The sequence below is a fragment of the Ambystoma mexicanum genome, chromosome 7q (assembly GCF_040938575.1).
Source record: "Ambystoma mexicanum isolate Mex_15411 chromosome 7q, UKY_AmexF1_1, whole genome shotgun sequence".
NCBI lineage: Eukaryota > Metazoa > Chordata > Amphibia > Caudata > Ambystomatidae > Ambystoma > Ambystoma mexicanum.
In genome coordinates, this window is record NC_090941.1 from 45901576 (window position 1) to 45928975 (window position 27400).

Here is a 27400-nt window from a genome sequence, read left to right on the forward strand (position 1 = left end):
CATAGAGTGTTCCACTCCAGGGATACATTATCTAAACATGGGTGAATTTAAAACGGAGTTTACATGGCAAAGGGCTCTGTGAAGAATGCCATTAGAGCCAGAAGTCTTTCCTTATAGGGTACGCATTTTGTTGACATGGCTACCGGGCATAGTGGGAAAGATTATGAGGATACCTGATGAGTTCTTGTTCAGGCCACAGGTACCTATGATCGAGAGGGGGGGGGGGAATTCTATTCCCCTAGAGTTACATGCAGCCATAATGCGAGGGGAATTGGCCATGCTCTAAGAAACCGATGATGAGGGCAGGCCATGGAGAACGGTAATTGCCGTTGGGGAAGGATATAGATTGACTGACGTCACAGACAAATATATGTTTAGAGTTGATCCATCAGTTGATGAAGTAGTATTCAAGATGAGTATTACATATTGGATCAGAATAGAGAAAAGGAAAATTCCACAGCGAATGGTGATAGTGCGGCAGCGCCCAGAATTTGTTGATGAGGATTTGTAAAAAGTGCCAACCTCTTTATGGACTACAGGCCCCTATGACATAGGTCTATTGAGGGGGGTGGGAGAAGTTAAGATCAAGCAGAAACCAGGATCAATTTTACCTCGAGCAAGACAGCTCCCAATGTCCCCATTGGCGGATGAGGGTATTTTTAAGACTATATCAGCTATGATGGACCAGGGTATCTTGGTAATGTCAGTGTCACCGTGTAATACTGCTGTGTATCCTGTGAAGAAATCGAAAAGAGGGTTGAGGAGATTAATTCAGGACATGACATGAGGCCAATTAACCAGATTGTAGAGGCAGAGTTTCCTTTAGTTCCGAATCCTGCGACGATTTTATGTGGTATCCCCACAGAGGCATGATATTCCACAGCGATTGGCTTGAAAAATGCGTTGTTCTCAATCCCGTTGCATAAGAACTCCCAAGGCCTTACGTCATTCACGTTTTGTCAGACTAAGCTAAAGAGCACTTATTTGCGCCATGGGTATTGTGAATCTCCATTTATGTTTAATAGGGTCCTGCAGATGGACCTAAGCAATACTGAAGAAGAGTGTAGGCGAGATTCAATTTAGTTAATGACTATTTTAGCAGACAAAGGATATAAAGTAGACAAGGAGAAGCTGCAATATTGTCAGGAGGAGGTGTTGTATATAGGCCACTTAATCTCGCATGAAGGAAAGAAACTCACACCTGAAAGAGCTGAGGCAATTATGAAAACACCAAAACCGCACACGATAAAGCAAATGCAACAGTATCTGGGATTGTGCAACTATGTTAGAGCATGGGTATTTGATTATAGTTCATACACGAGACCCCTTTTGTAGGCTTTGAAGAAAGCCCAAGTGAATAAGGAAAAAATTAGACTGGAATGAGGAAATGGAGAGGGGTTCTCTTTATTGACGGGTCTTCAAAAACGTATCAAACTGATGGGGAAAGGCATTCAGGTTCAGCTGTGGTAAGGCACAGAGCTAATGGGGAATTTGAAGTGGTAGCAAGTGCAAGACTATCGTCTCACTGTTCGGCACAGGCTGCAGAATTGGTGGTGCTTATTGGCACGCTCGAGAAACACGCAGGGCAGGAAGTAACAGTGTACAGTGACTCTGCCTACGTGACGTCAACCGTGCATGCAGGGCTAGCACATTGGAAAAGGAGGAGCTACCTCCGAGCGGACGGAACACCAGTGCAGGACGCAGCATTATTGGACAGGCTTATTAAGGCACGACAACTCCCAGTAGCCAAACCAATAGTTCAATGCGCAGCACATACTAAGAGAACTGATTTTCTCTCATGTGGGAACCAAGCCCCAGACGAAGAGGCCAAAAGGGTTGCATATTCCCCAGTTATTTCTAGTTTTGATACTCCAGATGTAAACGAAAAAGTGGTCACGATTATGATTGTAAATGAAGGGTTTAATCATTTGTTCAGAACACAGTTGATGGAATTTCAAGGCAGTGCTTTACAGGAAGAGCAAGAATTGTGGCAACGGAGGGGGTGTTCTTTATGCCCCTCTGAAGCATTGTGGCGAAAGGAGAGCACGGGAAAGCAGGTGATGCCTGTAGCCTTATTAAGGGTAGCACTTGCACTACCCTGCACATGTAACTAGGGAAAGCCTTGCAGCAGCTATTGCCGAGGACTGGTTCATACCGAACCTGTTAGAACACGTTGCCTTTTATGTAGTAAATTGCATCGTATGCCAAAACTTTACCGCTGGGCGCACGCTGCGAACAATTAGAGGAGTGATTCCTCGACCAAACGGACCTTTTCAGCATTTACATATCGACTATGTCGATATGCTGCAAGTATGTAGTGGATATAGGTATATGATAGTGGGGGTGTGCCCCTTTCCAAGATGGATTGAAGCTGGTCCATGTACACACACCTTCACTTGCGCTGTGAAGTGTTTAGTCCGAGAAGTTTTTCCTAGATGGGTATGTGAGGTGCCGAGATCCGACAATGGGCCCCATTTTGTTAATTACCTATTCAAACAGATTAGCCTAATGCTTAGTAGAAAACACACACTTTCTTCTGCTTATGACCAGCAAGTGAACAGGATATTTGAGAGACTTGGCGGTCTACTCAAAGAAAGAATCGCTAAACGCAAATTGACAATGAAGAAGGGATGGCAGTATTGCCTGTCCCTTGCATTATATGCATTGAGGAATCAGCCTGGGTCGGACCAACACGTCACACCCCATGAGTTTGTGCCAGGAAGGCACTGAGAACGCCCCTGTCCCCTCAATCGAGGAGTAGAAGTGATGCCCAGACGACTGCAGAATTGTTAGGAAATTAGTTTCGTATGTATTTGACATGTATGACCGCTAGTATCTCTTGTCATTCCAGATGAACTCAAGCATAAGGGGTGTCGGTCTCAGGACACGGATGAAGACCATTCAGAAAGCGGAGGTGAGAAACTGCTATCTGTATGGAAGTTGTTTATTGAAGACCCCGTTTTAGTGCGCAACTTCACAAGGAAGTGGCATGAGCGCTGTTTTAGTGGACCATTTTATCATCGAAAATATCACTCCCTCTGCAATAAAAGTCCATGAAAGGCACGCCTTGATTCACGTGCGTGACGTGAAGCCGTATGCTGGTGAGGACGATACACCCCCACCCGTTGATTCGGAAGCAAGACAAGAAGAAGCAGTTCAGCTGGTGCAGACTTGATCGATGACGTGGAAGAAGGACGCTAAGATTGCGCATTAAATAAATGCAAATGTACATTTGGACTGTGGCTAGCCCCAGACAGTCTTTATAGATATTTTAGCAGGAGTGCAAAAATCATCGTTCTAGAGCCACAGGAATCTCTTTAATTGGACTTTTGAAAGTGCTGAAGTGCAAAAAAATGGCAGATCTTGATTTCATATACAACTAGAAAAGGGAACAGTTCCCAGATTCATTCCTCACTGAGTATCTCTTTGGGTAAATCCCTGGTTCTATCTGATGTTGATAGCCATACACTCCTCGCATTTTTATACTGCGAATTTACCCTGCTCTTGTTGGGCGCAGCACTGACATACGTACTTTTGTGTAGGATCCTAAGAATGGCCCTGCGATTAGAAGATTGCTTGCAGCGATAATTTAGCAAATTCGGTAGCTAAGTGAGCATCTAACAAAGCCGACTGATTAAAAAGATTTTTTCCATCCTTAAAAGTAGTACACAGGCACAATGTGGACCGTTGAAAATAAAGCAGTTCCAGAAAGTGAGCATACTCGATGACGTGTGGAGAGACACCAGTGGTGGGGTCTCCTATATTGGTGCATAATATATGCATGCTCAGCATCTATTGTTTTTCTGTTTTAATGATCCACGCTGCTTACTTTGATGCTCCCATAAAGATAGGCGTCCCCTTGATTCTTCCCACTCCAGTGACGTATGCAGAATCAGCTGTTGCAAAAAGACCAAGGCCATATGTGATAATCCCTACACCAGTAATGCATGTAAAACCACCCATTTCTCCGACAAGTGTTCCTATAATTCCCCAGTAGGAAGGATGATTACTGATATACTCCATGAGCATTATAACCGCATTACCCTTGCAAGAAAGAGACCTAAGCAAGGTGCAAGGGAAGAAGATTATGAGTTAAACAGCTATCTAGACAGTACAGCACATTTGGGAAACAACATGTGGTATCAACACATGAAAGAGGTGGGAAAAAGAACCTCTGAGGAGGATTGTTATGTTTGTGCTCTCCTACCTTATGTTATGGGGCAGTCCAAGATATTCATAGCTATAGAAATAGACATCCAGACAGATCATTGCCTGACTCACCTTGCACTCTGCCATACATGAGGTCAATTCCAGGGTCGAACAGCACTCTTGGTATGGGTGACGGAATGGTCAGCTACAGAAGAAGATGATTATGTTCAAGATTTAAAGACAAGAGCAAGAGCACACACCAGAGATCATGTGATAAGATACGAGCAACCCGGAATGAAGGGAGCAGGAATCACATGGGAGATAAATAAGAAGCTCAATTGCTAAGGAAAAACTGATGAAGAAATACGAAGATGCAAGGAGAGGACATATGCAGATATGGGGAACCGTACTTTCTCCGGATGGCTGGGAAGAAGGTATAGTCGTATGCAGAGCTGTGGCAGTAACGGGACATCACAAACCAGTTAACAATTGTGTGGAAAAAAGATTCAAACCTCTATGGCCGAAGTTTGTAAAATTGCTGACATGGGTTGAGGATAAAGGAGACCCACTGCAGATAGTGCCTCTGGCTAGTGCAAAGCTATGCTTCAGAAACACTGGCACAAGAAAAGTTGGAGAGAATCAGCAGTGCAGTCGAATCTTCGATATACCAGGAATGAAGGATGGAACAGTAGTGATAATGGGTCACTACTAGGCCTGTGCATCCAGAGCAAACATGAAGCTGCCCAAGGATTGGGGAGGACTATGTTCTATAGTGTTTGTTCATGTTCCAGCATTGGTGATACCTTAGAGTGACCTGAACATTGGAGAATTTCCAAAAGCAGATGCTCACCTGAGAAAGAGGAAGTCAGTTGGATTCCTCAATCGAACAAAAAGGGAGAACTACTTCTCAGCTAAGTCAATAGAATCTTTCAATGACATTCTGTATCAACAGTTTTTTCAGCCAGACTTCAGCGATATTCACAACAATCTTTATGCCAGGGATCCAAACGATGGAAAATGCCAGATGGTTACAGATAACCAGGTGGGAGCTCCTGCAGACGATCAACACTAGCATAAAGGGATTCAATGCTACCAAGGAAGAAATGAGAATGATAAAACTGATGACTTTTCAAAATAGATCTGTCATGGACATGATTACAGCCATTTATGGAGGTGTTTGTGCCAAAATCGGAGAATCATGTTGCACATTCAAAGCTTGTCAAGATGATGAAAATGGGACCTTGACAGAAGCCATAACGATGCTCACGTACTTACACGTCAAGATAGAAGATGAAGTAGAAGACAATGCTGATGACAGCTGGTTTGCATCAATCTTCTCATGGGTTCCACAATGAATGGTGAATATCTTCCAAGTTTCTTGGAGCCTTGTTGGTGATCATCATGTTTGGATTCTGTGTGATCAGAATAATAATCACACAGTGCAAGAAGACAGCAACGAAAGTATCAGGGATGAAGATCATGATTGATGTTGAGTCAGGGTTTGGACCCAAAGAGCTGACAGATGAAGAAATCAGAGAGTATGTTAAGGCCAGTATTCATTCATGTACCTGAGGGAACAAAATTCCTGTATCTGAGCAACCACGAGAAGTATGTGGGAAGATGAATCTACAGCAGCCGGAATGGACAATGTAGTCTTATGACCAGGAGTGTTGATATGTGAAATCAGCAGGATGTCTGAAAGGAGTAATAAAGATATGGACGCCAAAGAAACACTTCTGAAGAAAAGGATTTCTAGATTTGAAGACTAATGGGAGAGTGGGTGATAAATCCACTAGAGTGGGGAGTGTAGAGGAGGAGCCAAGTACCTCTACCGGAAGTCTCGGCACCATTCTGCCGATATGTTGGCAGCCGGAAATTGTGACATGCGCAAAGCCAGTAATGGTGCCTATACCACGAAGAGTCCTCGAAGCAAGGTATCCATTGGGAAAGCCCTATATGATGTATCCCCCACGAAATGACGGTCTTCTGAGGGAAGTTACGGAAGAAGTGTGAAGATGAGTGAAAGAGGAGATTGGTGACGTCACATGAAGCAGAAATGACACACCCAGAAAAGATGCCAATGAATCAAGCAACATTTTGGGAGCAAAGAACATGTTACTCTCTTACCTGGTAACGTTCTTTCGATGGGATGGTCTGACGACGTATTCCATATCTATGACAGTAATCACCACAGCTGTGCTGCTTCGGAAAATCTTTCGGCGTCTGCGTTGATGACGTCGATACGCTGCCCTCGAGGACCTCCTCCGACGGCCGACGTCACTGGATGGTATAAGTAGGACGCACAACGCCCGTAGCCTCAGTTGTAGTTTTTTCCCCCCAGAACGTGTGGCACCAATCCTCTGCCAGTCTGACCACACAAAGCCTTGCGGAAACGTAAGCTGCAATCGCATAAGAAATTCTGTAGCGGGGAAGGCAGGGAGGGAGCTATATGCAATACATCGTCTGACCATCCCATCGAAAGAAAGTTACCAGGTAAGAGAGTAACTTGTTCTTCGAGGGGATTGGGTCCTCCGACGTATTACATATCTATGACAGACTCCCAAAGCAGTACCAATGCAAGGAGGTGGGAAAAGAATTTAGAAAATGAAATTTAGAATGCCCAATCAAATTGCGGAGCAAAGGATCACCTTGCCAAAGTCCAGATCCTGCCCACGGATGGAATCGAGGGAGTAGTGACGTACAAAAGTATGGACCGAAGCCCAGGTAGCTGCTTCACAGATGTTACGAATAGGAACACCCCTCTGTAGGGCAGTAGGGGCCGCCATACCCCTGGTAGAATGGGCCCGCAAGCCGACCGGTGGGTCCTTTCCCGCCAAACGGTAACACTCAGAAATAGCCAGAATAATCCAGCGAGACAAAGTCTGCTTAGTGTCAGCTTGTCCCAAACACTTTGCAGCGTCCCCTAGGACGAAAAGGCGGAGGTTGGCGAACTGCAGCGCCCAACGACTTCGCTGCAGCTTTGGAGGTCTGCAACCTCTCAAGGCTCTCGTCTGCCTTGCTGCCAAAAAGATGTTCCCCGTCAAAGGGCATGTTGAGGAGCCGGGCCTGCACATCAGGAGCAAACCCCGAATTCCGCAACCACGCAAATCTGCGTATCACGGTGCTCACCGCCATGGACCGGCTGACGCAATCTGCCATGTCCAAACCCGACTGAACGGCCTCACACATTGCATCCTTGCCATCCTGAACCATGGCAAGGAAACCATCCCGTTCGTCCTCTTCGGGAATATGTTCAGCCGCTAAGGAAACAGTTCCACAGAGTGTGCGTGAAACGTGACAAGGCACAAATGGAGTTCGCCGTCTGAAGCGCCATACCCCCTGAAGAAAACTTTCGTCGCGCAGCCGTCAAAACGCTTATCGTCCCTATCAGGAGAGATGGTAAGATAAGATGCCTGCTTTGCCGGGGCCGTAGCCGCCTGCACCACCAAACTCTCCGGAGTGGGGTGCTTGGTCAAGTAGCAGGGGTCGCTACTGGCTCGGCGGTATTTTCACGGCAAAGACTTGCCCACTGCCGGGAGACTCTCCGGAGCAGTCCAAGCCGCCGCCACCCTCCTCTGTAGAGCCATAGGGAACAGCAGTACCGGGTCAGTTGGTGGACCTTGGTCGAGGATATCCGTAAGGGTCATCCTGAAGAAAATCCCCTTGGGGAGCAGACCATCCCAAGTACTCGGTGACCCACGGAAATAAGGCGCCGGTACGAGGAGTCGGCATGAGTGCCAGGCTCAGGCCTACAAAACTCCACCTCCGGAGAGGTGTCCAGCCCACTGGCATCGTGCAGGGACTGCCGCAGGCCCTCAATTCGGCTATGGCCCGAGAGAATCTTGTCCGGCACCGTATCTGGAACCATGCCATCATCAGAGCCCTCATCCACCTCTGAAATAAACTCAAGCTGGCGGTAAGAAGGCACAGAATGTGGAACAAAGCCATGCTTGACCTTTGCCAGAGCCTTTCTAGGTGGTTCCAATGAGCCCCGGGGAACCCCTGTCGAAACAGCCTCAAAAGGCGTCGAATGAATCTGCGTCGACGCCGAACGCGGCGCCGACAGCATCGATGGCGTCGACACAGTCCTCGAGGCCGGAGCCCCGAGCGTGTCTCTCGACAGCCTGGGCGCCGACGGCGTTGACGACTTCTTCGGAGGCGGGGCCACGAAAGAGTCCGTCGACAACCTCGGGCCACCAGTGTCGACGTCTTCCTCGAAGACACCACAGGTGCACACGGTCTCAAGAGCGTTGAGGACCGGGACCTGGAACGGGCATTGACGAGAACGATTCTCCTTGTCCGAGCGGGACCTCACCCGCGAATCGCGCCGACTAGCCGAGCCCGAAGGCGTGCGAGCGGTGTCTCTCGACCGATCACGACCGACCCCACTCGGAGGCGCGGATGGACCAGTGCGCTGCGATTCGAGAATCGCCAACATTTTCTTCCCGAAGGAAGCCCATTCCTCCGGCGTCGCAAGCTTGGTGGGGTTAGCGACCCGCCGACGGGCGGAGTCCTCGGATGAGGATGGGGAAGGCGACAGATGACGGCGCTTCCGGGAGTGCCTCAAAGAGGCAGAGGAGAGGCGGGACCGACTCAAGGACCGAGACCCACTGGACTTCCGACGACGACGCGGAGAGTCGCCCCTCAAATCGTCCGTCGAAAGCCCCGCAGACTTCGACTTCCGTGGCTAGGACACCTTACCTACCGATAACTTCTTCTTGCGCTCCCGCAAGGCTTTGGACGTGAGCGACTGGCAGTCGACACAGTCATCCGTGTCGCAGACCTCCCCGAGGCACCAGAGGCAGGTGTCGTGCAAGTCTGTTACCGACATCTTGGACCCAGAGTCCCCGCACTTCTTAAAGCCCGGATGCGGTGTGGAAGACGAGGTAGACATCATCACAAAGAAAGACTTCACAATACGAACAGGTTCGAAGAACCGAGAAAGTACAGAAGCTCCAAAGAGTCGAGGCGCTCCGAGATCTCCGAAGCGAACACATTCGCAGAAAAAACGGAACTGAGGCTACAGGCGTCGTGCGTCCTACTTATAACATCCAGTGACGTCGGCCGTCGGAGGAGGTCCTCGAGGGCGGCGTATCGACGTCATCGACGCAGACGCCAAAGATTTTCCGAAGCAGCACAGCTGTGGTAATTGCTGTCATAGATATGGAATACGTCGGAGGACCCAATCCCCTCGAAGTAGCCTAATTTATTAAGGGAGCTGCTATACTGTACGCATGTCATGCGACAATGCCAAATATTCCCAGCAGGGCTGATTGCATCATGCCCACATTTCTTAGCAGGGCTGCTATGTTTTGGGACAGTACCTGCCTTTCTTAACAGAGCTGCTGTTAAGAAAGCACAAACATGTGTTGGCATTGTCTGCAGCAAGCTAAAGTACAGAACAAGAACAGTGTCTGCGCTCTTCCGACCAACCTCCAACAGTGTGAGAAGATGGCATTGCTGTCATATACTTCAATATCTTCTACTCGGTCTTACGCTTTTCAAAACCTTTGCTTCTCCCATGTCCGATTACTGAGTCCGATTGCCAAAAATCTCGCACATTTCAAAGTTTCATTATGAATCTCCTGACCAATGTGGGATAGTCCAAACAGGCTTAGAGCTTTTGGCAAGCCATTTATGTCAGGCAAGCCTAAAATGGAACTGCCAGTGCCCTAACCCTATGTGCCATTCAGAGTCAACTGCCTGTTGGGAAAGGCAGCTCAGTGGGTCAATAACACTGCTGCAGAGATTGTATAGCCTGTTAGTTCAAATCCTGTAAATAGGTGAGTTAATGAGTCTGCATTAGACATATGCATTTAAGTTGCAGGTAACATTCAATTGTAACACAGTTGACTTAACTTTCGAATTATCAGAAGGACTACTAAATGTTCAGTGATTCAGAACATGCACATTTCATCCTGGATGCTCTATTTGTAACGGCTCATAACACACAACTGATCATAGCTGCTATACCTGGGATTGCTCAGAACACAACTCTTCAGGGCCACTGTGATTGTAATGGCTCAGAACACAAACCTGATCAGGGCTGCTATACCTGTGATGGCTCAGAACAGATGCATCTCATTTGGGATGCTATACTAGTAATGGCTCAGAAGAAGCACATCCCATGAGGACTACTACATGTGTAATGGCTCAGAACACACACCTCATCAAGGCTGCTATACATGTGATGTCTCAGAAGTAGAACACGTACATCCCATAAGGACCACTGTACTTGTAATGGCTCAGAACAGATACATCTCTTCTGGGCTGCTAAACTTGTAATGGCTTAGAACACACACCTCATTAAGGCTGCCACACCTGTAAAGGCTCAGAGCACACATCATATGTGGGCTCTTGTACTTGTAATGGCATACAGTGTTGATGAAGCATCTGCATTCAAGCAAGTGCTGCACCTGGTCAGACAAACCTCTAACACCATCATTCCCAGCCTAAAGGCCAAACAAAGGTTTGCACATATCTAAAAAGGAGCACCCAATGGTAAAGCTGCACTAGATTTTTAAATAGAAAAGGCATTTTCAGCTTTTTGGATATTTATTGGTGCTAAAACAGGAGAGGAAGAGCAACACTGAACCTAGGCAATACAGAGGAACAAATGTGTGGCGGGGAGGGGCGAAGGGACAGAGAGCATACAGAGAGCTTAATAGACAATCCAAAATAGGAATTCGAGCAACAGGAAAAGAGAGCAATGAACTACATGATAGGGCAACTAAGACAGTGAGAAGGGAAACATATTTAATAATAGGATAAACACACAACAGGAGTGAGGGATAGAAGCAGAGCAAAAGAGACATTTGGAGACAGTAAAATAAAACGCAGATTAACAGCAGGTGGGGAGAGACGGAAATAAATACGCAAGATTAGAGAAGGGCAGGACAATCACATAAGAGACAGTGCAAGAAAGATAATCAAAAGGAATAGCAACCACAATAGAGAAAATGAAAAAACAAACATAGCTAGAGTAATGACATGAGAAAGCAAGAGGAGTTATATCAACCTATACAGCGAGATATAGGATGGAAAAAGCAACAATAGAATGCAGAGATGGGAGAGGCAGAGTGATAGAGAAACAGACCGCAAAATGTGGCATCACAACACTTAAGGGTGAGAGAGGCAGGGCGTCAGAAAGTGAGAGACAGGGTAATCAAAGTAGCAAAGGGAAGGAGAGATGGAGCAAAAGCATGGAGTGGCTGTCAAGCAGCTAGTGCCAGGCAGCAACAGCAGGCCCGAGAGGCAGAGAAGTGATGCTGGTAGAGTGAGGGACTTGATTTATGAATCACCAGATGCAACTAGCTAGCATCTGTAGTAACTCCTAACAGAGTTTGTGCCCAAGTATCCTGAAGATGAAGTTGGGTAGTATGCATCTACAAGTTTCTTGTGTGGGAAAAATGTTTTCCACAGGTGCAATACATTTAGAGCCACTTTGAAATACAACGGTTTGTCACTTATGTTTTCGAACAACGTTTTAATTGTACACACAAATTGGATGGTTGTCAGACACTTTTGACTCTCTTGCGAAGGAAGAAAATCATTTGTACTCTCTTGAAATTGGATTTACTCTTCAATCCAAAAAATTGGAAGTAAAATACTCTCACTCCAAAATCCTATCTGGAGAACTGCGTAGGACAGCCCCATATAATTTACAGCTAAAACATTAAGGCACAATTGGCTAAAAAGGAAGAGGAAGAAAACAAGTAAACTAGAGATACCATGAACAAGAACAAAAACAATCTAACTAAGGATGTATAAAATAAAGCTTAAAGCTCTGGAATAATTGTCAGATCAGTCCAAGTGGATACAGTATATCAGCCAGTCGAGGTGCACGTATCTGTGTCTGCACACAGGCTTCCAATTTCTTATATTTTGCAAATAAAACACAATTCTTTGTCTTGTACCGGGGGTATGGTTATTCCAGGAATCTGAACAAAGCACAACAAGAGGTACCAGTTCCAATGATTATCTACCTATGTTAGTTACATGCCTACATAGTTACGTGTATTTAATGTTGAACATTTTTCTCTACTCTGTCCTGACATCAAACGTTCCTAGAACTGTGATTACATAAAGGTAGATTTAACTAGTCATCCTTTCATAGTAAGTAGTGAGGGCTGCACCAGTGAAAAGGCACATACACCTGTGTGTTAAAGTGACACCAATACCATGCAATGATGCAATGAGAGGTGTAGGCTGGCAGGTTTGCAAGAAAATTGTGGTTTAAGTGCTCAGATCTGGGCAAGTCCAGAAAGAATGGTTCAATTAGGAAACCAAGATATGACCACTTTTGTTAAAAAATTATTTTTATTGATTTTATTCCAACATGTAAATGCACAATAAACGGCAATACCTGTCACGACCCTCGCCCAAAACCCCCTCTGGCAAACCCATTGGCCAGGTGGAGTCAGGACTCGGGCCTCTAGAGCCTGGCATCCTCTTCAAAAGCCCTCATGGGCCAGTCCTGTCGCCTATGGCGCCAGGCTCATACATCATGAACAACAATGTGCTTGGGAACTACTTTATTCTATTGTCAGCCAACATGGAGGCATCCACATAGCTTGGTTTCTAAGAACCAAGCTATGCGGTCTAGTGTTTTGGGTGTGGCAGGCCTGGAACTACTTTCCCTGGTACTACTTTACCTGGGCTATATAAACCACACCCTGACTGCAGAAAATGCTTTGTGTTACTTTGCAGCTTGCAACGTGACGCTCATCGTGTCCAGCTATTCCCTCGAACCTCAGAGAAGCAGAACCTGCAAGGAGACAAAAGGAACATCATTAGCAGCAGCATCTTACCTGCAGTCTTCATCTTTAAACACTTGCAGCTACTGAGAACAGCTTCCTCGAATCTGCACGCCTCCCGGACAGAACGACCTGAAAGAGGAAGATCGAGGCAACATTAAAGAAAGCTGTAGAGACATTTACAAATTACGAACTGCTCAAAAGGCTTACCTGGCTGGTCGCCTCTCGGCTGGCACCACTCCAGACATTCCACTCGCGCTGAAGAACACCACGACCTACAAGGAAGGAAAACACAGGTTAGCAAAGGCAAGACTTTGCAGCGCCGCGCATAGCGCTTACTTACCGCATCATAGCGCTCTTAATGCGCCATCATTTACCAGCGGGGCTCAACCAAGCCAGTTCACCGCGCTGAAGCTCAGCATACCTAAGGGAGAAAAGAGACATTTTAAACAAAGAAAGGCAAGCAGGATAGCAACAAAACTAAAGAACAGCAATAAGACCTACCTAAACAATATCAAACGGGCCGGCGTCAGTGAAGTAACTGGACCGCACTCGCCCATGAAAGACAACACGCCCCTGCAAAGAAGGCAGGACGGAGTGCACGCCTAATTCTACCACAAGGTGAGGAGAGGGCACCAGAGGGACTGAAAGCATACAGGGGTGGAGGTAGGATACTTACCCCAGTCGGTCAGTCTTGAACACAGTCCTCCTGTATTTTTAGGCAGAACCTTCCCCGCAGACCACATCAGGGCAAAGCTGAGAAGCATACCAGCGAGTAACCCAGCTGGGTGGCGTCCCTGTGGATACCAGGTGAGCGTAACAATACCATAACAATACATTTCCCTTTCTCTTTCCCTCCCCCTCATTCCCCCTCCTCCTCCCCCTCTACCCCTGTTGTACAGTTCATTCCCTCTTCAAAACCAAGTAGCTTTAAAATGTCATAAATTGAACCCAACTTCCTCAACTCATTTTCCGTCGTCAACCAATTAAGGGAGGTTAACTCAAAAATCAAACACGGGGAGGGAGAAGAAGAGGGCTGGTCGACAGATTATCAATTCATAAATGTACAAGGCCAGCATCAAGTGTCAAGGTTTCATAAAGTTCTTCATGAGTTGCGGTTGAAAAAACATGTGTTCTCTGTCTGAAGCATAGTCCAAAAACGGGCTCCAAATTTTGAGTTTCCTTTCCAGCATGGCTGAGTTTCTCGAGGCCCAGCAGTTCCCATACTTTTATCCACCAGTAAGCTATTTGCGGGCCGTCTATCGTTTTCCAAAACCGAGCTCTTGTAATGCGAGCAGCAATAAGCAGCTGTGAGATGAAAGCTGCCTTGTGTCCTGTCATTGGGAAAGCCCCATTTTCTAGAGCATCCCACAGTAGCAGCACTCTTGGGTCCATGGGGAGCAGAGAGCCCGTAATCTCCTTAATCTTTGACCTCACCTCCAGCCAGAACGTTTGGATAAGCGGACAGTGCCACCACATGTGGGCCATATGCCCCCCGATCCCCACATCCATGCCAACATGTATCTGGATATTCTGCATTCATTGAATGGAGTCTACTTGGGGGGAAATACCACCTAAAACAAACGTTGAAGGCATTTTCTTTCACTATCGCACAGCGTGAACTTTTCTGAGCTCTATGCCAAATTCGCTGCCAGGACTCCTCTGAAATTTCCAGTACCAATTCCCTGATATGACCACTTCTTAAGGCTGATAGCTGTTCTTTTATTCACCTCAACGCCTACCTCAGTGCAGTCCCAGTTCTGAGCACGCTCCAAATCCAGCAGCACGCCTGTAAATCACCACATACAGGCAATCTGCCTGCAATGCACCATGCATCTAGCCATTAGATTCTGATTGACCAGACACCTCGTCTGTGCAGTCAATTAACCTCTGGATCAGATACAGTGCTGTGAAACCATATCAATAGCGGCAAACGTCTTTGGACAAGACGGCATGCAAAAGCAATGCAACATCCACTAAAATTCTATATTTATAACAAATCTGACACATTATGCACATGATTATATTATCATAACAGTCATGTAAATGTTACTAGAACTTTTGCTTTCAAGTCACTGCAGAACTCTATCATCCACGTAGAAATATATATTTGTTAGGCGACAGGGGCACTCACTTTGGGTTTCTTATGGTACAAGTCATTTATAACGCGCCTGTACAAAGTGTTTCTAGGTGTGACAAGACGACAAAGGAAGGGAGGACAGAAGGAGGACAAACAACGATCTTACTAGGCAATGTGTCATTCAGATTGCACAAGTGCGGGGGAGGTGGAGAAGAACCAGGGGGGCGAGGGGAGAGTGCATGTAACTTGTAAGTGCTGCCGGAGGTGGCTCAGAAGTGCAGAGAGTCAGGGGACTATAGGGTTACAGATAAAGTCCCTTAAGTGGTTGGGAGGACCGGAGGCAGTGCAAGGGCACCTGGTTGTGCAGGAGCCTGGTCTAGTAAGTTCAGTGGGTGGCCAGGTAACCAGTATATAGAGCAGACCGGGACATCAGCAAGGTAGAGGGAGAGAAAAAGTGGAAGCAAAGAGGAAGGTCTTGAGTTGCTTGCGGGACCTTAGGTGGTCTTGCGGTTTGAGGGGAGCTGTTCCAGAGGGAGGCCCCAGCCGAGGACAGAGATCTACACCCCACTTTCTGACCCTCAGATAGTTGGAGGTAGGTGAGTGGAGGACTCAAGAAGGAAGATGCTTAAGAAGAGAAAGTTGGATGTAGTGTGGGCCCTGGCCCCAGAAGGCCTTGTGGACGATGCAGAGGGTCTTGCAGCCACAGGGAGCCAGTGGAGCGATTTCAGGGCTGGAGAGATACAATCCCTGGGCTTGAGAACAAGGACAGGTCTTGCAGTCCAGTTCTGGATTAGTTTTAACGGGCGAAGAGTAGAGGTAGGCAGATTTAGAAAGAGGCTGTTGCAGTAGTCCAGCCTAGAGAGGACCTGGGCTCTGGAGACCATGAGATTCTGGGGAGAAGTGAGAAAAGGAAGAATACCTCTGAGGAGGTGCAGCTGATAGTATGACTTTCTAGAGACGTCAGAGATGTGAGGAGAGAAGGAGAGGGTGGAGTCGAAGATGACACCAAGGTTCTTAGCCTCACAGAAAGGAGCATGTAAAGCACCCAGGGTGGGTGGCAAGAGTGAGAGAGGGAAGGTGGGAGCAGGTGTCCTAATGAGGAGGATCTGAGTCTTACTGGCATTAAGGCAGAGATCGTTGGCGGCACACCATTCCTGAATTTCGGACAGACAGTCTGGTATGAGAGAAGGAGCAGAAGAGTCTGAGGGGAGCCTGAAGGAGAGCTGGGTGTCATCTTGCAGTTAGAGCAGAACGTAGAGATGCAGTGGACCAGAGGTGCCAGGTAGTGGTTAAAGAGCTAGGGAGAGAGGTTAGACCCCTGGGGAACACCACAAGTAGTGAGAGAGATAGAAGAGAGGAAAGACCCAAGTTGGACCTGGGAGGGTTGATCAGTGAGAAAGGTGGTCAACCGGGCAAGGGACTGACCCCAGGTTGTCACTGACACGATTGAGCAGGATGGAGTGGTTGACCGTGTCGAAAGCAGAGGATAGATCAAGGAGAATGAGGACAGAAGGAAAGTTAGAGTCAAGATTGGAGAGCAAGTCTTCATGGGTGTTCTTAGAAGGGAACTCACCAAAGTCCAGCTGTGACGTTGTCGATGCGGCTGGCAAGGTCGCTGTCACAGGGTTCCCTTTGTCGCTCTTCACAGATGGAAGGGACACATCACTTTCAAGCTGCTGCGGAAAGGCATCCTGAGCTGGAGGGAAAACGGGAACAATAGTCTTGTTAGCCTCAAATTACAAAAGTGGAGCAAACATATGGGTGAATAGTGAGGGAGAGGCTGGACTTTGAATGAGCAAACCTTGGACATGGCATTAATTAAGGACGCACTCTACAACACCACCACTTGGTTCAAAACATCTCCTGTCGAAATGGCACACCCATTTGTCCCCCACGTATATGTTTGGTATTAAGAAGCTTTTGATGAGCCAAGTCATGGCTCATGTTTCCAAAAAATGGAAGCACAAACAAATAGACTACACGATTTCTCAAAATGTCCAAATAAAAAAAAAGGTAGCACAATAAAAGTGAGGTCATTAATAATGTGATGCGGTATCGCTAGGGACACCAATACAAATATTCCAGAACACTTCCATATGTGGTTTGCAGTATAAATCAGGCACATTTTTCACTGCATTGTTCTCAGAACTATTAATGAACTTATGAGGTAAAATGTGCAGCAACGCAATTACAGTATACTGTTTTTATTGCGTATTACGAACACATGATATGGGCCAGAGACTGCGATTTGTTTGAGCAGCTGCTATCACTGTATTTATTCCACAGTGGACAGGAACATTAAATAAAATAATGCATAAGCATCCACAACACAATGGTACACCAATTTCTCACAATTGTGTTGGCTAATGTACACTTCTTTGTAAATGTACGTTTTATTTTCACTATTCAACCAACATTCAATCATTGGTATGGCATGTACAAAAGTATACAGAAGTTACAGAACTAGCAGCATGAGAAGAATATCCGTTCATATATAGTGTAGGAAAACAATAGCGATAGTCTTCTTCAGAGTGAAGAGTTTACGAGCAGTAGGTGCCTTTGGTAATACTGGGTGGGTTATTTTAACATCAGACTTGGACCAGATAACAGCAGAACATCTACCTTGGACCAGTTAACAGCAGCCCCCCCCACCCTTTGTATCATCAAAGAGGAAAGTGCAATGTGAGTTCCAGAGACAACCACGCTGAATCGGCATCTGCATGGTATGAGAGATACGGTCCAAGACATGGCTCTGGAAATGGGCTGTTTTAGGTGATTAGGCATACAAGATCCGACAGCTCTGCTGCTCCTACCCTTGCATGGCAGGTCGCTGACTCCATCAGATTATGTACTCATCGCTGCAGGCGATTTGCCCACTAGTCCATGGTACAAAAGTTGTTGAAAGGATAGTCAGGCCACAATTCTCTTTGGCTCCTTGAAGAGCAAAATATGTGGTGGGTCCTGTGTAACACAGCTGTAAGGCTACCAGTGGAACTAGGGGGAGATGAGTCAGTACCAGAGGCAGCTTTGGGTGCAGGGGCGGCTAATAGGGCAGGGGCACACTGGGCACCAGGGGGGACAGATGGAGTCAGACGCCCCATGCCCCTCCCTCCCCGGTCAACCACTGGATAGGCTGGGATCTTGAACTGCTGCTTAGCTTTTACAAAAGGGAGCGCAGGAGCATGTGGCCACCCCCTACAATCCGTTGATAAAGGGCTAACTCCTGCTAGCACTCGGCGTTCCCACCAGTTAGCCCTTCTACAGAGGTTTATTTCCTCGGGGGGGATGTTGTGGGTGGGCATGTATTAAAGCAAAATCCAGAATTAATATTTGACTTGTGGATGAGGAGGTGGAAATCAAAGCCTGGGAAAGACTCAAGAAAGCCACAGATACAAAGATTTTCATGTTTTCCAGGAATCTAGCTCTTACAACTTTGACGACCCAGTATGCACTGAGGCCTCTGTGCAGGACGAAGCCTGTTGGCTGTTATTCTCGGGGGTTACACATCAAATGGTCATGTAGCAGATTTGTGTTAGGAGAGCACCACTGGGGCCCCAATAAAGTCACAGTTGCAGATCTTCTGCCTGCCAACCTCAATAGGTACAACCTCCCACTTTATATGTGAAGGATTCAATGCATTCTTCGAGGCAGGGAGCATTGCGGGTTCTGGAGAGGAGCACAACTGTCACCACCTATAAGATCCAGAGTAGACCACTAATGTTACTGCTGTATGTCCCTCCTGGATTCATCAGTGCAGATTTTTGGCAAGTACTTTTGGGCATTCTACACTCACAGGTGGAGGGAACATCCTGGTTGAGTTGCGGAATCAGTACCTTAGAACGTTACTTATCCCACCAGCTAATAATCTGGAAAAAACATAAGCCAAGAGTAACACCTTCTACATGGTATTTATTGATCTACACCATGCATTGGAAATGATAGATCGGGCACCCAAATGGCATGCTTAAGAAGAAAAAAAAGGGATGGGTACTTTTACTTCTGAGATGTGCTCAGGGTTAGATCATACGATTACTTCAGCCCAAGAATTTCCTACTTGGGTAATTGGAAACATCATGAACTGAAAGCCATAATGGCCTTTTTGCAAGCAGCAGCAAATGCAGGCAATGGCAATTTGGGGGAATTCCTGATGAGTGTTTGCTGTGACTGGCGCAGAGAATGAGAATGCCTTTCTCTAAGGGCTACTCAGCGTACCATATGTAGAGGAGCAGCTGCATGCCTCTGCAGGAAATCCCACCCCCCTACCACCTGTATGTTGGAAGCCTGAGATTGTGCCATGCTTAACACTGGCTGTTGTGACCATACCACGGTGAGCAATAAAAAGAAGGTACCCACTGAGAAAACCCCATCAAATGTATCCCTGAAGAGATGACATATCTGAGGGGGGGGGGGGCACCCTGAAGGAATATGAAAAAGAGTGAAAGAGAAGCCAGTGACGTCACAAGAGACAAGTGTGACGTACTGAGAATACTGGCTGAAGAAAATGCATGGATCTTACAGAAATTGATGACGAAGTTAAGAATGGAGTGAGCTTTCAAATGCGAAAAGAAGATTGCATATGTGAAAAGCACTGCAGAAAATGCAAGCCGTTCAATAACTGCACAGATGCTTTAACGCCAGTAGATTAAGTGATCATAGAAGTTGGCTATATGTAGTGAATAGACTGCAGGCGAAGCCGCCATTGTACAGAAACTGGACATCAGTGTCAAGAATTTAGTAAACCGGGACCAACGGAGAGGAAAGGCAAAGAACTGTGTTGCAGCAAGAAATAAGCTGAGATTGTGAACCGAATGGCAAGGCTGTTTGGCCTGGAATCAAAGCTGAAGCAGCCAAGTTCTGTTATCTATTCTTGAAGGCAGTAAATGTGTGAAGCTGAATCATCCCTTGTTAAGGTGCAAAGGAAGAACACCAAGCGTGCCAAGTTTTATTCATTTAAGACATTTAAATGCTGCAAAATTGAAAAAATCGTGGTCTCCTGTCACGTGAGCCAAGGATGGAAGTAGCGTTGAGTTTGGAGTCCTAGAACAATGAATACTTGCAGAATATTCTTGTCTGTGGGAATATATGGGAGTGCGTGCTCGCACTCCCATATATTCCCACAGACAAGAATACTCTGCAAGGCCAAGTTCAAAGACGATCTTCATGGCAGGAGGCATGGTTGATGAGATGTTGGGCCTATTGGGTGGGGAGGTAAAGTTAAGTCCACCTCCTGGCACCTGGGTCTGAGCTTGCATACTGCTAAGTGAACCGAATGTTCCAGACATGGCACGAGCGTGTCTGCCAATTATAGATGGCCGTATGACGAAGGGCCTTATAGTTTGAGAGCCGATGATATACTGTGTACTTAGTAGTGTTGAAGATGACATGTTTTTAGAGATAAGCATAAGTTATCCACCTGACAGTGGGCAGCCAATCATAATCCCACCCTTTATAGAAAGCATACTTAGATATTCCACTTGAATGTATCACAATCCCTCGTAGGTTTTTCTAATTTACCACGTAGTATGATATCACAGCCGACGTATTTTGTGTATAAAAGGGTGTTTTTATGTGAAATGCATTGATCGCTCGAGTGAACGTCCGTTGATGTCCGTTGTAACTCACTGTTTTAGATAATTGTTAATAAAACAGCAACCTTTGCCATCTTCCTGAGTTGGTTCGATTATTTGGTGTCAGAGTTATTCTGCATCCTAATCCATTGCATGTACGATACCCAAAGGGCCATATGCGCACACATGAGATCTAATGTGGCTGAGGTCGTTATCCAGGCAATTGGCAAACAATAAGGCTTTGATTTATCTTAATACACTCAAATGTGTTAGACCTAGTCATGGTAGACATGTTGCCTTGGCTAACAAACGTGCAGAATTCTTTAAAGGACTTGGACATTTCCCACTTATTGATGCACCCCATAGGAGCTACCTGAAGATGCCACCTTGATCATAAAAAAGCAATTCTGGGAAAAAGGGAAGACTTGTGGCTTTACTGCACAGCTGGAGTTCAATGTGTCTTGATTACTCCCTGCTAAGGCCATGAACCCTACGCATGCTGGATCGGCAACAGGCAATCAAGGGAACTCTTCTGAAAGACCTGATTTGGTTAACTCCCAGTAAAGGCACTCTGGGGCAACTGAGAAGGGAAGGAAGCGCCAAAGCACCTGTGACAATGTCACTGAGAAGAAGTAGAAAAATGTGGCCTATGTGCTATTTTGTGCCCGCAATACCCAAGACTAAGAAGCACTTGGTTAAAGCCGGCATTACATGGTCCCGGTCTTATTGTTTGCTGCACCACTTCTGGCCTTGGCTACACTGTGCTCCCAGCCAAGAGTCTCAGGAAGGCCATGACCAAAACAGCACACATTTGTTTCAATGTTTACCAGGTAAACACAGCCTGAGTTTTGAGTCTCAATGAACTTCTTAAACCCAGGTCACTATTTCAATGTGGACCTGAAGGGAACAAGCCCTTATTCCTGGATCACAAAATGGCTTTAGCAGTACTCAGCTTTCTGGCCACAAGGCTACCAAGTTTTGCTAGGTGTCGAGCTGGACAACCTGATCTTGGCAAATTATTATATGGGAACTTTGGTCACCCTGACCTGGGAGTCTTAGGGACAAGTACCCTGGGTTGCATCGCCAGTGAGGTTCCGGGTGGCACTTGGGAAGGGGGGGTGGGGGGGGTCAGGGAGTGGTAGGTTGGTTAACGTGGAGGACAAAATCAAAAATGTCAGGGGACTCACTGCGAGTCAGAGATTAGGACTTCCGTCCAAGTACAATTGCCTGAAGTCACAGATTAAAGTACACATTACTTACCTCTTTGTAATGTTCTTTCTGATAGATGTCGCCCCCCCCCAAACCCAATGATTCCTCATCTATGATATTCTAAACCCAACATAGCTGATCTTCTGAAACATTTCTGCCTTAAGGGGGCACAGCGCAGCTTCACTTGATGCTTTAAAGCGCTCCTCAACAGAAATGATGTTGGAGCCAGTTTATATTGAGGTGCAGCACCCCGTGGCTTCAGTTCCACCCTTTTTCCATAGCACTCGGACACCGAGGGACCACAGTACCATATGTGTACTAGCTTTTCACCAAGAGGGGGCATGTTGGGAGGATGATTAGTAATCGGGAAGAGCATCCAGCAGAAAGAAAATTACAGTGAGGTAAGCAATTTTTTCTTTTAAAGGATTACTTCCTTTTGCAAATTCCTCCTCTATGATAGACTCACGTAGGCGCAACTACCAGGGAGGTTAAGCGTGTCCTGACCCTCTCAAAAAAATAAACATGACCTTTCGTCCCCCTCCCAAATATTCTGCCCTACTCTTTCCCTCTCTGTGAGAGATTTATTTAGAAGGGACAGCTGCAGGAGGACAGGAGAGGCTTCAACACAAAGAAAAAGGTGTCCAAATGGGTATATATGACTCATGATTTGCAGACATTTCTCTGTTAGGATGAGTGTTGTGTTACCACCTCTCCTTTTCCATTGGTCATATTCTTTACAGAATGTGGGCAATATACTTCCTGGAAATCATAAAAGCTGCAGTGCAATAAAATAAGTGAAGATTGAAGGAATGCATGAATTTGGAATTTATAGAGCGCAGCTTAGACGTGGGGGTATCTTGGTGCTGAGGGAGAGACACTCGATGAGGGGCACAGGAATACAGAACCCAAAATGGAGGGAAGGTTAAAATTCACCTACAGGTGGGCGCTGCTGAGCAGCTGCCTAGTACTGGAGCTCCTCGGAAATTGGAAGTGGTGGCAGCAATATAGAAAATCGTCCACTCTAACTTCTTGCATCAGTGCCCACTACTATGCAGACTAACTGGACCCGGCGGGGAGAGAAACTGGGGGCCATACGACCCGCTACGACCCATTGTGGACTTTGCTGCTCTGGGGAATGTGGTGGGCTTTGCTACTGGAGCACCAACACGGCTAGGCGTGTGCAAGACACTGCGGACGCTGTGGCCTCTGCCTCGCTCCCATGGTTGCGGCACACCAGCAACCTGAGACGCCATTCGTCTGGGGGAGATCGTTGTACGTGACTTTGAGATTGCCGCTGCTGCACCCCGGGACCGGCCTGATGGGAGGAGGCGTTCCATCTGCCTGACTGTGGAGTGCTGTCAGTGAGTGCTTCACCCCCAGACTGGGGAATCCCTCCCTCAGGCTCCCAACCATACTCCTGCTAGCGTCCTCCTGCACCCAGAAACCGGTCATGCATCTGGCTGCACAGCGGCCCTCCGAACCTCCCTGCCTCGGGTGAGGGTCCGCACACACACAGCCGGAGACCCCGTCAGATGAGCGGAAAGGTGGGCACCACCCCGGGAGGTAGCCAGTAAGCCTGCACTCTACCGCCCAAGACTGCACACATCCTCCAATGCCGGCGGCCTCCAGGGCTAAATCAGTGGCAGAAACACTACACCGGCATTGCCGACCACTACGGCAGATGCCTACCATGCCGTGCAACAACACAGCCTAGCGGGCCATATCTCTGCAGTGGCTCTGGCGCAGAGGCTGGCGACCACTAATACCACATCCGGTCTACAGCCTGGAACACCACCCCTCCAGCTCAGACACCAGCAAGGCTGATCCTGCAACGGCACCCACATCCATGCCCTCCTGGCGTGACCCACAGCCTCAGGTCCCTTCAAGCCTGATCAGACTCCCACTTTCCAGGCTGCCAAACCTGCACAATCACCGGGCACAGTTACCAGCCACACAGGCCCGAAAACTGGCAGAGTCTTCAGCCATACAAAGAGTAAGCCTACGCAGCCTCAGGCTGGGCAGCTAAAACCCCATTGCCCGCCCAACAAGAACCACCAGGATGGCTGGGGCAACAAAAACCGGGCCAGAATCAGGGCCAAAACCAGCATCACAAGCAAGACCATCCGTGCCGAGACCAAAGCAAATCATACTGAATTAGGGGCAGACCCAAAAATAGCATAACCAGAGTCCGGGGCAAATCCAGGCCTGTCCGATCCAGAGAGAGGGCGCCCTCCAGGGGCAGAACTAACAGCAGCATACTCACTTCTCCAACGCTGCTACACTGGAGGCCCCCTGCGGCCGGGCTCAACGTCAATTTTCATACTACCGGCACATACCAGGAGTGCAGGGGGGCCCGACCGCACCAGATCTACAGCCCTGTGACCCTCTGGCCAGCCTATGGGCACACCCGAATACCCGTGGCGTTGCGGAGCGATAGGGGAGAGCCGTAATACCAATGCCTCTCCCACCCACTGAAGCTCCCAGCTACTGCCTGCCCTCCTTACTGGGCCCCAGACCCATAGGGCCCAGCGCTTACCGTACGGTGCCAGCTGCCCCTCAAGAGAACAAGCGCCAGGTTTGGGGCTTTGATTCAAGCTCAAGGAGGGACGTTCAGTGGAGCCTCTCAATCTGAGATCCAGGTGTCTCCCCAGCGCCAACCTACCAGCCCAACCACCATGACTAGAGGAGCAGGTAGTGGGAAGAAGACAGGGACCATGGACAAATTCGCGACAGTTGCTCCCCGTGAAATCCTGGAGCCCTCTACTAGCTCTCATATGAAGCGAAGGCAACCAGCCGTGAACCCACCTACCAAGCTCACTCATACGATGGAGGTCATGGCCATTGGTTTTGCGGCCGTCCATTAGAAGCTGGATGATATTACGGCCAATGTTGCATCCAGGAGGTCACAGCTTTCCAAAGAAGCCATACGCATCACAGAGGCTGACACACGGATTCGGGCGATGGAAGATTTTGTGCAAGGCCTCCACAACACGGTGGCAACCCTGGTGAAAGACATGAAAACCGTGAAATCCAAAAGCAACGATTTAGAATGACGGTCCAGGAGAAATAACATCAGAATTGTTGGGGTCCCCAATGATGCACTATCTGGGGTCAAGAAACAGGCAGTATAAAACCTACTCAAGGATCTCCTAGGTGCCCCGGTGCGCTCTTCCCCTTCTTCGTGGTGGAGCTGGCTCACCAAGCACTTGGCCCTAAACATAAACCAGGCAACTTTCCACGACCCATCATCGCGAAGATCCTCAATTTACACAACAGAGATCAACACCTGCGCCTCGCCAGAAAGAAAAAGGAACTAAGATTGGGCTCTCAGACAATACGGATTTTCCCAGATTTCTCTATCTCAGTTCATCATGGGAGACGCCAGTTCATTGGAGTCAAGAAATTAATCGGAACACCCAACATCCAATATACAATGCTGTTCCCAGCCCGACTAAAATTGCAATTCTGAGGCAAATGTACTTTTTTACGGTTCCGGGCGAGGCGGTTCAATTCATAGAGGCTCAAATATAGATTCCAGACAACCGAGAAGAGGACAAAGAAAACCCACCGCCCGTTTGAAGGAACGCCTTAGAACCGAACCATGAACTACCCTTACTTGTAATGACGAGCACATAGTGCCCGAGGTGTAACCCACCGCCACCACAAGCACATTTGAATATATGATTCTGCAATGAACTGGTGGCGTGGGCCACAGGGCAGCAGCTTACCCCACAGCAGGTAGGCCATTGGTGGGAGAGGGGGGAGGAAGAGGGATTTACACTTCTAGGTTGGGGTGGGGGGTAGAGAGGGCAGGAGGGGTGGGGTGGCGATCTGTGTTACCACCGAACCCATCCAGATGTTTATGTGCTGGTTGCGCTTCTGAACCTAACAGGGGAAGAAAATGGGAAAATCATTTGGCAGCAGAATACAAGGTTGGAAATTATCAAATTTGAAAGACGAAACTTGTGACCAGAGGTTGGTGGGGCATTCACCCAAAATGACAATACTACCACAATGGAATTAAAAGTGATGACCTGGAATGTTAAGGGGATATGGAACTTCACTAAATCACGCAAAATCATGGCTTATGTGAATAGGCACGAGGTGAAGATTCTTCTCCTACAGGAGACACATGCCAAGGAAGGGGCATCAACGGGCATCGCACCAACATGGGGGACTGTCATTATCCCAATACAGGAATACAGATTCCATTCAGTAAAACTAGGGAGGCAAGGAACTTCATATCCATCAGTGGGTCAACAATGGATTCAAGCTTGGCGCAAGAGACATTTACCTCACTCCTAGCATTGTACACATAGGCTCATTACACTCACATTGCCTTCCCTACCCTCAACATGGCCGCCGTGAAGTCCATAGATAACTCACAGTGCATTCTACACCTGTTGCAGAGGGAGCTACTTAAGCTACGCCTCCTCCGAAGCTCTTGCTTCACATCTTCTCTGCTGACAGTGGGTAACGCTTCCAGCGATCTCTGACAGAACCTGTCAATAGAAGACAAAGAGTCAAAGATATTAATTTCCGCAGCAAAATCAACATAATAGCATTAGAACTGTAAAGCCTTACCGAAACGAAGTATTTTTCTCAGTCAGCTGTTATAATCTTAGTCTTGCATCTTCTGTCAGAAGCTCCATCGCAGCCGCAGCATTTCTTCTCTCAGCAGCTTTCGTCTGCGGTCGCAGTGTATTCTTCCTAAAGTTTTCCTCAGCAGTCTCTGCATCGTCCAAAGGTATTTTCTTCAACAGTTTTTACGAAGACCTGCAAAACAAAGGTATTTAATGAATGAATGAATGAACTTGTAAAAAGGAAAGAAAGAAGAAGTTACATATGTGCTTACCTGAAGTCTCAGCAAGGCTTTTCTTCGCATTATTTCTTACCGCACTTGTTTCTGAAGGCAGCTATTACTTCGTTTTTTCGACAAACTGAGGTAAATTAATGTTTCCTCAAAACAAGTACAGCATCAGCCCTTGTTAGGGAACCACGAACCCGCAAAAACTAAAACTGTATATAATTATTATTTTCCCCAAAAGATTTGCCCAAGATACCGTTAGAAGTAGTTTTCGGACATTGTTCAGTTAGGAATTTTTTCAACACCACAGTCCCCTCGGATCAAAAGTCACCTACCCAACGAGCCCCTGTAGAATACAGGATGGAGAGCTCCGCAAAACAAAAGCACAGGTGAGAAGGGTGGGTTATTTCAAGGTACACTGTATCACAGTTTTAGTTTGTGGATTAGGATTACAATAGTGGTTTTGTTATAATAGCTGTTTCCACAGAATCAGTGCCCAGACAACAGGTCCTCAGCTGAAAAAGGCATTAAGTTCCCGCGGAGACCTAAGGTAAGCGTTACAGGGACAAACAGGTTTTTCACTTCGCACTCCACCCAAACTAGGGTGTGGGGGGGGTCATGTCACTAATTCACAAATCTGTAAAATTTGCCCTAAAAAATAAATACTTAGACCCTGGCAAAGGCTACATTATCATGCACTGCATTATAGACGGAATCGAGTTATTACTGGTCAACACCTACTGCCCCAACATAGACCCCACAGAATTATTTGATGAAGTAATATCAATTCTTAAAGGGCATATTGGGATCCAGACCCTGTGGGGGGGGGCGA

General features: G+C 47.2%; 1 protein-coding gene across 3 annotated transcripts in view; it reads right to left on the reverse strand.

Annotated features, from left to right (window-relative positions):
* OFD1 (OFD1 centriole and centriolar satellite protein) overlaps positions 1–27400 on the reverse strand; it is a 1295367-nt gene that overhangs the window by 197279 nt on the left and 1070688 nt on the right. For all 3 annotated transcript variants that reach the window (XM_069640569.1, XM_069640570.1, XM_069640572.1), the window contains one exon: positions 16559–16681. In XM_069640569.1, the coding sequence (XP_069496670.1) occupies positions 16559–16681 (123 nt within the window). The remainder of the gene's footprint in view (positions 1–16558; positions 16682–27400) is intronic.